At 36.8% G+C, this 13,147-nt stretch overlaps 1 protein-coding gene across 1 annotated transcript in view; it reads right to left on the reverse strand.

Moving 5' to 3' along the window:
• The window catches only part of LOC754790 (importin subunit alpha-3), a 30,851-nt gene that overhangs the window by 16,288 nt on the left and 1,416 nt on the right, over positions 1–13,147 (reverse strand). Inside the window, exons 2-6 of the mRNA XM_030981994.1 lie at positions 6,322–6,447; positions 5,016–5,197; positions 4,251–4,423; positions 3,575–3,789; positions 1,051–1,182 (exon numbers count right to left, since the gene is read on the reverse strand). Of these exons, the coding sequence (XP_030837854.1) occupies positions 1,051–1,182; positions 3,575–3,789; positions 4,251–4,423; positions 5,016–5,197; positions 6,322–6,447 (828 nt within the window). The remainder of the gene's footprint in view (positions 1–1,050; positions 1,183–3,574; positions 3,790–4,250; positions 4,424–5,015; positions 5,198–6,321; positions 6,448–13,147) is intronic.

Raw genomic sequence — 13,147 nt, forward strand, 5'->3', positions numbered from 1 at the left:
GTCATGGAGTACTCAGTTAAGATGAAGTACTTAGCCAACTTTGGTATTCAGTCGAAACTTTTGGCTTATTTTACCCTTTAAGACAGCACCCTACCAGACTTGTGCCAGTTAGTTTGGAGGCATTGATTAGCAGGCATATTTGTTTTCATAAACAGTGATCATAATCTGCACACAATTAAATATTAAACGCGCATCTAATGTGTTTATTGCAGATTATGTCGGATTGACAATGTGACATCACAATGCAAGCCAGTAAGTATTTTAACTTTAAGTCGGCTTACTTAAAGGTAATACAAAGTTTTGGTATGGGGTCATAAATTTGGTTCAAATTAACATATTGGAAGCATATGCGATCCTACAATATTCAGTGATCGTTGTCGCGGTTGAAATCGAGTCTAAAGTGATGAAATTGCAAATAATAAACTCTTTATGTTGTATAGCGCCCTCTCAAGGTCAAGATATTGATTTAGCTATAAAACAATGTTATTTGACTAAAATCGACCAATTTGATATTACCATTGGAATATATATATCACAACTGCATATTCTGAGATTTTCATGGTCGCAGCTACCATCGTATGACCGTAGGCGCTATTTGAAATTTATCAAAATTTACCGGGAGCACCGGTAAATTTTTATATTAAATTTTTCTCGAAAGCAGAAGTGTTTTAGGGGCCAATTTTGTTAGCGCGTATAATACATCCATAAAGGCATCCAAATATACCAACATTGTAAAGAATCACTATCCAGCCAATTTTCAAAAATGACCAAAACTTTGTAATACCTTTAAGTAAAGTGCTTAAAAGTGATCTGAAAGTGATATAAGACATATTACTTAGCCAAGTAAAGTAATATTGTAATTTTAAACAGGGGTGACTTCCGATAAACCTCTGTGGATTTTGATCACCCCCTCTGCAGTTTCATCTTTTGTTTAAATGCTTTTATATTTGATTGCAATTTATATTGTCTTTTATGAATCTGTGGAAATAAATGAAATTGAAATCGAAACTTACTCCATGTACTAAATTAAATTCAGCCCCAGACACTTACCTGAACTTTAACTTCTTTACTGCTTAATAATGGAACCAGTGTAGGGACAATTCCTGAATCTATGACCATCTGAATTTGTGTGTTACCTCCATCTGTCAGGTATGATAGCGCCCACACTGTATCTACTAGTATCTGTGTTTGGATGAAAGATGCAAAAAGACGTAAAGACCGTGATACACCATTTTGATCATCGAGACTGATGGGAAGTGAGACTCGAGATTGGATCAATTTTGAGAACTTAAGGAAGTACTTATAAGTAAGGAAGGATAACAACATAAAAAACATGAGGAAGAGAAAGCAAATAATAAAACAGTTCATTAACTATCCAACCTAACCTATCAAATATAATACAGGATCTTGGCTGTATAACCATGCTCATTAACATTTGATTCAATTTATTCCAACAATATCAATTTGGGCACAGCATTATTGTACATAATGTCATTAGAAGGAGTCAAACTACATCGCAGCACTAATGTCCTTTGGCAAGACATTGATCTACATTTGCCACTCTCCACCCAGGTGTAAATGGGTACCCGGTAGGATGCGAAAGCTAATGTGCTCAGATTAGCACGTGTGCGCTTGTAAAAAAGACGCCTGGCTGGAATGCTCCCAAGGGAGTGGAGAATGTGCATACATTGTGTGCGGGTAAGCCTGAATCCTATGACCGGGGTAATAATATATATATCTGTAAAGCGCTTTGAGAGGGCCTTCGGTCCTGAAAAGCGCTATATAAGAACTAGCTATTATTATTATTATTATCATACAGTTATATTTCATGCCTCAATCCAGTCTTAAAGTTTTTACACAGGTGTTGTAATCTAAGTACCGTATTTGCCGGCGATAAGGCCGCACCGCCGCATAGGCCGCAACCCAACTTTGACATTTCAAAGAGGGGGAAAAAAAAAAAAAAAAAGGAAAACAAAAACAAACGGACAAAACAAAATAATCATAATTTTCTCGAAAACACTATTTTTTTTTTTTACAAACTGATACCAAATTCATCCATATTCTTATAATTTACCGGAAGTTAAGCTAAAAAAGTGATCGCAGGCAGATTTGGTGTCCGATATACCCCTACCACAATGTACGGTGTAATGCGAAACTGCATGAAATGGAAAAACAAAATGGCGACTTCGGATGGATATTCGCGGCAGCTCAGTTAGACTGTCCCTTCCTTTACTTTTGCAATGCATTGGCACGAACTTAGATCAAGATCTATCGGCAAATGTTGCGTTAGGATGTTTATTTTCATCTTCATGTCAACAATGCAAGATAAAATTGTTGGTAAGATGTTAAGAAATGTCCTGTACCATAGTGGTATTGTTATTTTACCGTTTCTAGTCCCATACGTGCAAATTCGCGTTGGTTTTGACTTTTTTTTTTTTTTTTTTTTTACTCTTTCGTCGTAAAGGCCGCACCCCGACTTTTTGATATTTTCTCTTCCAAAAATACTGCGGCTTTTACGCCGGCAAATACGGTAGGCGTATATGTAGAAATAGCAAGCTATGATAAGATTGATTCGTACAGCCCAGCGACTATGTAAATATTCTCTACTGCACTATAAAGAAAAAACTTCTTATGAAGCTACTTTACGGACACACAACCAAAATCTATTCAAAGGCTTCTGAAAACAAGTGGGTCTTCAACAAAACGTTGAAGACTTCCACAGATGGGGCTTTTCTTTAATATGTCAACATGTAGATTATTCCAAAGCTTTGTAGCGACACAACTGAAAGCAACATCTCTGAGTGTTACTTTTGTTTTAGTGTGAGGTGGTTTTAGAAGCAGCATTTCCTGTGTACTTTTGTAAGTTCTTTGAATATGAATACAATTTATGTCTAGTGGTAGATTATTCCAAATCTTTGTAGCGACACAACTGAAAGCAACATCTCTGAGTGTTACTTATGCTTTAGTGTGAGGTGGTTTTAGAAGCAGCATTTCCTGTGTACTTTTGTAAGTTCTTTGAATATGAATACAATTTATGTCTAGTGGTAGATTATTCCAAATCTTTGTAGCGACACAACTGAAAGCAACATCTCTGAGTGTTACTTTTGTTTTAGTGCGAGGTGGTTTTAGAAGCAGCATTTCCTTTCTACTTTTGTAAGTTCTTTGAATATGGATACAGTTTATCATAACCTTGATCTTTACTTTTGATGTTGATCATAATCAGGGGTAAAAACTCTACTCAATGTCAACATCTGGGGATGTTTTACAAAGACTAAGATCGACTTTAAGTTGGACTGAACTATGGCAGGCCGTTCATGCCACTGTTTGCTCATACCATTTACTGGGATTTGTCTCTGAAGGGGCGTATAAATCATGGTCACAAATCTACAGAATTTTCATTTTTTGATAGTTCATTATTGAAAGAAAAAAAATGATAATTCAGAGGCCAGTAGCGAGAACAACCAGCGAGAACAACCAGTAAGTCCAACTTAAAGTCCATCTTAATCTTTGTGAAACACTCCCCAGATCCAGCAGCTGCCAGATTCACAAACTTGGCCAAATGCCTTGTACTCACATTGGTGTCTGAGTGGTGAATTAATGCAAGGAGAGCGGGTAGGATCTCCCTGATAGTCTCTAGAGGCGGTGAGGGGTCCTTATTCCTGCACAGGTTTACTATGACCCACGTCACGTTCCTCAGGAAGGACAAGGGAATTGTGGGATTGATGAAGTTAAGCAGAGGTCGCACGACTCCTTCCTTTATGCAATAGTCTCTACACCTTGGTCCATCACCTGGTATAGGATAAGAGGGAATGAGGAAAGGCATAGCAACATTAATTATATTTTGAATAGCAAATAATACATGCATTTTAGTTTATTACAGATATATCACTTCCCAGGGCCCCGTCTTACAAAGAGTTGATATCAATCGCAACTATGTACATAAGAGATAGGAGACTGCAAACTTGTGATTGATTGGAGGACTTGCGATTGATGTGGATCAATGGCAACTCTTTGTAAGAAGGGGCCCAGTAGATCAAGACTTGCCAGCACTATGCATGCACCTCCACCATTCCATGGAGAGCAATCCAGCAAGTCCTCATTTTGCATGTGCTGATTTTCGATACTCGAGAGATGCGAGACCACTCAAATACTGTTCTTGATATAATATGCATGGGTTATTGTTATCATGGGACCCATGTTGAGGCTAGATACACCACAATATTCTCACGTGCACGCCCAGAGTACCTTACCTATTATATTTCCTAAGGCCCATACTGCCTGCTCGGCTACATTGTGTTGTTGAGAGCCCAAGAGCTTAAGGAAGTAAGGTACCGCTCCTGCCTCTACCACTGCTATCGTTTGTTTAGAAGTTCCAGACGCGATGTTTGTGAGGGCCCAGGCGGCTTCAAATTGTAACGATGGACTGGTTGCGGAAAGAAAGAAAGAAACAAAGATTTGGTTTATGAAAGGACAGGTGATATACATCTCTGAATAAGCGAGTTCGTAAATAGCTCTGGACCGCATGACCCCAAAATATCCACAGATCTTAGACACGATGGATACTTCCCACCTGTGCATTTTAGAATAATCACTGCCAAAGTGATGGAGGTGCTTCATGAATACCTTTTGTTTGCCTCTTCAGAAGAATACTTCAACCGTGTAACTGGTAGTTAAGAAGCCATTATTTTCATTACAATTCTAATTCTATCTTTCATTGTAAATTGTTTTTTGGGGAAAAAAGATGAACCTATAAAATATGTACAGAGGAAATGAACAAATAAAAAGCTGTATGTCCACAGTCTAGGACATTTCATGATAGCATTCCATTAAACACTACAGTAACCAAACTTAGAGCTGAAAATAACTACATGAGGGCTTCGGATACCTAAATAAAAAGACTAAAATCAGTTAAAGGTAATCTCTCCTAAAAAAGAGGCTCCAGTAATAATTTTTTTTCAAGGGGGGGGGGGTATATATTATACTTGAAGATTAATGTACGTCTTGGTTATTCTTACTTGTCTTCTCTCGCTAAACAATCGACTAGAACAGGGAGAATGCCAGATTCTATTAGACCGTCTATGGGAGGGTTGCGATCACTTGACAAGAGTTTCCTAGCGGCCTGGACTGCATCGAGTTGTATGTTGGGTTCTAGAGACTTGGCAGCATTCACTACTATCTCCGATATGGATTTGTTCATCTGCAGGAGAAATAATAAGAAATTTCAAAATAAACATATATATATATATATATATATATATATATATATATACAATTGAATAATAGACAATTCAATGCCACAATCACATTAAAAATATGCAGATTGTACACTAATTCTTTAAACCAAATATACTCACTAACATATTTCTTTCCTGTTTAACAATGTGATGATCACAATGAGTTTCTGAAGACATGTAATCAAGTTGTACTTCTACAAGTCTCTGCATTCTAAAAGATGCATACTTTATTGAATTAGTTCAGGCGTCACCATTTCTCATTGTGGTAGAATAGATTAAAGGCAAATTTGTACACCTATCTGTTTAACTTAAAATGTAGGTACAGTATCTATAGATATTGGAGTAGTAGTTTCACCAGGACTCCACACACTATGAACATGACAGACAAAGAAAGCGGACAAAATATACAGTTCCTCAGGTAGACAAAGGAACATCCCTTCACTGCTATTATGTAAAAAGGTGAAAATGCATGTGACACCTGTTCTACACATTTTTACATAATAGCAGTGAAGGGATGTTCCTTTGTCTACCTGAGGAACTGTATATTTTGTCAGTCATGTTCATAGTGACCAGGGAAGCAATTTCAGCCGATGGATAAATATTTCAAATGAAATTCTGTACATTTCTATGGAAGAAAACTGCTACACAAAAGATATTTTGTATAGCAGTCATGCAAAAATGCATAGCAAATTGCGATGCGATACCAGGAAAATTATTCCCTGGTGACAGTAACTGCTTTGGGAAGGAGGTCCAGATTTAACTTAACAGTCCGTATGCACGAGCCATATTAAAGCCCTTTGTAAAAAAATTCAAGATTGTAGGTGCCTGAGACACACAACTATCCGGTTAGTGTCAAGCACTGGCATTACTATAATTGTTTTACATGGCAAATAGCACTTAGTGTACACATACATGTACATGTATACAGTACAAGGTAATATTTTTTTTTAATTAATCACTTCGACCAGTAGTCCTTTTCTCCCAGGAACACAAAAGCAAACAGTCATTCAAAGAAGATGGAGTGTACTGAATTCTGCATAGACGAGAAATCTTGGTATGACATTCAAGAAGTGTAACTATTACTTACAAGAGGTGACTCTTCTTCTGAGTCTGTGCTTTCAAGGTTGGGTACATTTCTCCTCTTTAGAACGGTTTCCTCTCTCTTGTTCTTTCTAAGCTCCACGGTGGTCTCTGTTCGCCGTCTCCTCATCTCCTGGAGAAAGAAAAAAAAAAAAAAAAAAATTGATATCAACATTAGTCTTAATTCTTAGTCCTTACCCCTTCTATGCCAACAAGTTTATCAAATCATTTTAATAGAATCGACATGCTACAGGTCCATAAGATAATGCATGGAATTGACGACCTCCAGTCAAATAATTTCTTTCATCACCAGTTCAAACTACAAAAGAAGCATATAAAGTCTAAATTGAGGCAGAGCTCTATTTCACAGAGAGTAGTAAACAAATGGAATTAAGTTCTTGGTCATCCCATAGAAACATATATGTTAAGAACTAACACATGTTTAAAAGTTGATATTAAAGGCAATGGTTAATGTTTGAAATAAAAATCAGGCAACTTTGTACCGATTCACTTGAACTGTGACAAGAGTCTTACTGGACATCATAATCCCACTAAATTCCTTCATTAGAATGTGAGTGACACACTATATCCTTTGATGAAAATGGGTCAGGCCAGGCTAGTCCTTGTCAAAATAAACATATAAGTTCCTTTTCCCTAAAAGGCTAAAACCAGATCACTGTATGACTCATATTTAAGTAAAAGTCAATTTCTTTTGGCCGTGTCTACAAGATACCTACATGTAACATGTACATGAACATTGTAAATGGACACTTTGCTTGTTATCAGTTTTTCAATTGTATTTAAAGATCTTTATTTTTACATGTAGTTGTAGCTACCTGCCAACTTACAAACCAATCTCATCTTATTTCGAGCATACAAAAATGAATGGTCACTTTGCAGAATCTGCACAAGAAGCTCAATAGAAATATGACAAATTTAAGCAAATTTACATGTATTACATTTTTCAATCTTGCATACAAACATGTCCAGATCTACACTGACATACATGTATACATGTAGGTTGCAAGACAACATTGTTGATATTGCCAGATTGACTTAATTTTACTGAATTTTGATCTACAAAAAAAAGACATGTAAATGTACATACAAACTAAATAATAATAGTTTTTTTTCATACCCTGAACAAGTTGGGTTTTTTAGGTACCGGTATGTGAAAAATGGATTTGTCCTGATTTATTTCATGAGAATGTGACATATCAAAGTTTACATAATACAATGAAGGCCATAATTCAAGTAGTCCACCTTTCATTTTTCAAGTTTATGATATTCACAAAAAACATCAAATTTACAAGGAGTACACGTACAAGTACATGTACATGTACTTTTAAAAGTTGTTAAAAGCGCATGTACATGTAGATGTTGATAAGATCGCAAATAATTGGAGTAAATTAATCTATCTTGTAGCGTTGATTCCATCAGCAGGTAACATAGTCATGCCTTTAGTTTAAGACTTATTTACAGGCATACATGTACTTGCTAAAGCCTACATAGCCTTCTCTTTGATTAAAAAAAAATTACAGACTGAGAAATGAAATACATGTACACTGTAGGTATGAAATTCCCTCAAAATGTTAACATGTAAAAATGTATACAAATTTCAGTCATTCCATCATATATGTACATACACAATGTAAATGGCATCAAGTTGTCTTCTCTAATCTAATAAATTTGATGATATCCTGTAGTGTTCAGTCTTCTTGAGTTTATCTTTCAACAAGATTTCATAATTTAAAAATTCCTTGTTCAACTTCAATCTTTTGTCAAGATTTAGTGTACAAGGTACATGTACATGTACATGTAGTCTATTTTATGGGAGATATCCCACCTCCATTACCGGTATGTACATGTACATTTGGGCAAGGAGGTGCCTGAATGTCCTTCTATATGATAGAGAGGTGCCCAAAGTTATCTGAATTCTTTTATATCTAAATTATATTTTTTCAAAGTATGCAACATTTAGAAATGGGACAAGTCAGAACAAGAAGAAGCCCAAATATCCTCATGTTTTCATGAGGTGACATAATATATTATGATTTTTTAAATTCATGTATGGTAGTTGGTAGTGTGACCATAGTTCAAGCACATCTCAAACAAATTAGCAAGATTTCGAAAATCTGATACCAGTCATGAAAATAGAAACCTAGAATTACCCAGTGCAAACATTTTCTATGAAATTATGAAAATATTAGCAAATGATAAGCAACCTTTACAGCATTTTGCATCTGTTCAAAAAAGTATGAACTTACTAACAAGGGTCTGGAAATCTTCATTTTGAGATAAGATGTCATCGAGATTGTATGTAAAAAGTGAAACCAACCGATTGTATGATACTTTGCCTTCCAATTCAAGCATTTATCTTTAACCTTTGGTGGATCGCTTTGTTAGACATATACACTTGTTTGTAAACTCTTGTGAGCAAATAAGGTTTTGTTTGTTTTCATGACTTTTCTTCAGTTGTAGCCAAAAGCCGATCCACATCAAATTTTGAGATTCTGATATCCCCGTAATCAATTGACAAATAATTTTTCTAGTTGCATCATTTTTAGTCTTTAATTTTCCTGCTGATTTGGTAATTGGTAGTACCGTAAATCTCTGTGTATAAGACGCACCCCAATTTGTTGTTGTTGTTGTTGTTGTTTTTTGGCCGACTCTGTCGACAGCAAGCCAGGTCCGTGTTAAAAAACCCACGCGGGAAGGACTTTCATTTAACTGCGTGGTGCAGTTGAATGTGTAAGAACATTAATGTAAATTTTAAAACAGTAGAGGACCTAGGATAGAACCTTGTGGTACGCCGTGTGTATAGAAGAAAAATTGGGAGGAATTATTATTATAAACTTCATATTGAGATCTATCAGAAAGATTACTTTCAAACCAAGATGACAGACAAATTTGAGTGTTCTAGTTATTTGTTTTTTTTTTGTACCTGAGTAAAAGGCACATCCCGACTTTGAATTTTTTTCGGCGGCAAAAAAGTGTGTCTTATACACAGAGATTTACGGTAATAGAATTTGTGTAGAATATGACAATAAATGTCAGAAAACTTGAGACTCCTAAACATATATTCTGCGGCAAGGTGTTTACGTTATTCTATATCTTATCTTATGATTAGTGTGACTAAGCTGTGGTGATTAGATTACCGTGATTCAACCAAAAAATTACTTTTTTTTTTACGAGGGCTCTTTTCAGATTTTCCCTTAAAAAAATAGCCCCCCTTAATTATTTTGCGGTGGCTATTTTGGAGCTCGGGGGGGGCTTTTTTTGTTAAAAGGTTGTATTTTTTTTAAACGCGGTTTTACCTAATTAAATTCCAAGCAAAGGCAAATATAGATACAATAAATTGTAGCGTACATATGTCATGTAGAGTATTGCAGACATTCAGATACCCATGATTTATTCACTTTGTGTTAAACATGTGGCTTTATGATTTACATATACATGTAACTAAAACTTGTCAAAAGGAGTGTTTTGTTTAACTGTTCGTTTTTCATATCCTAAGAAAATATTATCACTGACACGCGGGCTAGGAATTAATTTTTTTATGGGGGCTACTTTTCCCCATTGCCTAAAAAAAACCGAGGGGCTACTTCCTTAAAGCCATATTGTAAGCTGTAACAATAAGTTGTGTTTTTCCTTAGCCATCATACTACTAGCAACCAAATTGGTAGGTAATATGTTATTTAGTCTTTTTTTCTGTCCCAAATTTAATTATCATGGACAATGCAATCCCATTAAAAAAAAATGTAGACCAACTCCCTTTAAAATTGTGTTATTTAGACCATTTATAACCATTAAATGTGAGTAAATATTTTTACTGTTGCCCCACATACCGATGTAGGGTCTATTTGTTATGCCGAAACATGCAAAATCATGGCCTTATTTTTTTTTATAGACTCTAATTCTAAAGGCCAAGCCAAAGCTAGTTTCATTTCGTAGACAGAAATTGATGTCATCATCACTCATGACAATTGGCCTGGCATCGATCGTATATAAATAATTTAATTTAGTTAAACAGTTGTAAGAAAGATTCTGAGGAGTAGGAACATCCTTTATATATTTATTTACGGTTTTTTTATAACAAAATTCAATTTCTGTGTACGAAACTTGCTTTATACCGATTTTACAGGAAAAAATCCGGCATTGATTTTGCAAGTTTCGTTATTACAAATATATCAGTATGTGGGACAACAGTAAAAATATACTCGCATTTAATGGTTTTAACTTATAAATAACACAATTTTAGACGGAATAACATTTTTTTTTAATGGGATTGCATTGTCCATGATAAAAATTAGGGCCAGAAAAAAGACTAAATAAACATATTACGTACCAATTTGGTCGCTAGCAGTTGAGCTCTCGTCACTCGCAAATACTTATTTGCTTCATACAAGGAGCGTGCGGGCGCGCGCTGGAGCTGAGCTAGTACGTTTCTGTGTATTGTGAACGTGTGCGAACTGCGTATGCATTCATGCTGTGCACGAAACTACATCGGGGCCGGTGGCCTGTCCGGCCGCCGGGAGCTTAGGCGCAGGCAGGCGGATACCGCTGTAGATCTAGCTACAGTAGGTACGACCGCCGATCCGCTGCAACTCACAAAACTTTTAAAATGTTGATGGAAGTTTCTAGTTTTGGAGTTGGTAGTTGGAACGGAGATTTCACTCGGACACATCAATAAATTGGTTTATTAATTCATAGGGAATATCAATTTATGGCGGGGGCGATTTTTCATGATATATTGATTTTTTTTCGCCCTCGTCTTGATTTTTACCGTGGCGATTTCAGAGGTTTAGGGGGCGAATCGCCCGTCGCCACCGTGTATTTTTTTCGTTGCCGTGATTACATAATAAAATGTGTACCATACTGAAAATGTCCTTTTTTTCTCGCTCGCTTCACACGCTCATTTTTTTTAAAGAAACAAACGTGCCCATATTTGTGTCCAGACAGGTTGTGTATCCGGACAGTTGATTTAAACTGTAATTTGAAGAAGTTTACAATTGAAAATTGAAATACATGCAATATATTTTTTATCTTTTTAAGATTTGATAATTTATGTTAGAAAATATTATGAAATATGAAGGATAAATATTTCTGTTTAGTGCTATCAGTATCAGCATGAGTGTACGGAAGTGTGAGGTGATCCTGTTGAAACTTCCGGTCGTTTCATCGAGTGGTGCTTTGTTCTATTAATTTATACCTGAACTATTGCATAGAGTAGTGGCTCCGGTCTGCGGCCGATTGGCGGGAACTGCCGATTCTATTTTTATTGGAATACTCACAGAATACTTCAATACCCTCAATAAAGAGTCCATATACTTACTTATTAAATAGAAGTCACAAATAACCTAACTGACCCACAGCGTGGTCAGCATTGACCACGTTTCGAAATGCTTCGAGTTCCCCGGTTTGCGGGCACGCATTACCGGTTTGCGGCACGCGTACGTCACAAAGCTTTATGCGCTACGTCACGATGAAAGCATGTACCAAATTACTACGGGTAACCCAAATTCTCATGTTTATCTGTTGCTACGGTAAATTTGTCAAGTTTTAAACAATTTCACCTTTTCCTCGAATGGATCATCCCATCCGGGGGTAAGTACTACTAGAAACTATCGGGTCATAGGGGGTACACACATCAGCACACATACCATCATACACGATCCCGCATGTTATGTGTGTATTAACACCCCCCGCCGCAAACCAGAAAAAACACGTAATTACGTGCCGGTTTGCGGCCACCCCATGCAACTGGCCATGCGGTGGCACAATCAAAATATCTGCGATAGGAGACAGACCACAGCCATCATACTTCCACAAAAACATCAAATTTCACCTCCAATTGGACAAATATCGGACAAATAGAGCTCAAATATTGATCTAGTCATGCCTCGATCTCTTAATAGGGTGTCTGAACGATTTTTCAATTTTCAATTTGGGATCGTTTTTCACCATTTTTGTTTGATATTTGAATCAAAAATGTAATCAGAATAATACATTTCAAATTTCAAGTCTCGCCGATGTTTCTATCAAAAGATACAGCCCCTTCAAAACGCTGAAATATTCATAGCATTTTGCTCAGAATCAACGAAAAAGACGTACACGCAGAGTTATGTTGTTTTGCTAAATTTAGCCAAACAGCTGTATCGCGCGATATGCAAGCGTATGCATATCGTACGCAAGTTGCTCAGCCAATGCGCGACTTGCAAGCTTGAGCCACGCTGTCTCCGCGATATGTGCCATTGACTAGTATGGGTGGCCGTTCCCGCCATAGAACCCGGAAGTGAATACACGTTGTAGTCAAGGGCAATATCGCGGAGACAACTCTCCGCGATATTGCCATTGACTACAACGTGTATTCACTTCCGGGTTCTATGGCGGGAACGGCCACCCATACTTTCATTCACTATAAGCGCACATGTTACGCGATGTAACCATGGTTTGGACTGAGCGGAGCTCACGCCTCCCTAATTAGCTGATTCCAAAAATGTGGGAAGGGTATTTTCAAACTGTTATAACAAATGATCCCTTGGGGCTAGCGAAAAAAAAAGCATCTGGATATTATCCTTACGTCTAGCCCTGCTTAAGCCGCGGGGCGGCAGCTCAGGAAAGTGGCAAATTTTGGAGCTAGGATGCAAACAACATTTCAATCGCTGTTTTGACCAAGTTATTTTTAGAATTCTGGGGGTGGCCCCCGATGGAGAATATGGAGAAAAACCTGCTCTTTCATATGACACCTCATTTATTGAGTTTCACCTTCAGGATCATTTGTTATAAAGGTTTGAATTTCAAATTTTTTCATAAAATCATTGACCAATTTT

Source organism: Strongylocentrotus purpuratus, unplaced genomic scaffold, assembly GCF_000002235.5.
Source record: "Strongylocentrotus purpuratus isolate Spur 01 unplaced genomic scaffold, Spur_5.0 spur5_scaffold_12, whole genome shotgun sequence".
Taxonomy (NCBI): domain Eukaryota; kingdom Metazoa; phylum Echinodermata; class Echinoidea; order Camarodonta; family Strongylocentrotidae; genus Strongylocentrotus; species Strongylocentrotus purpuratus.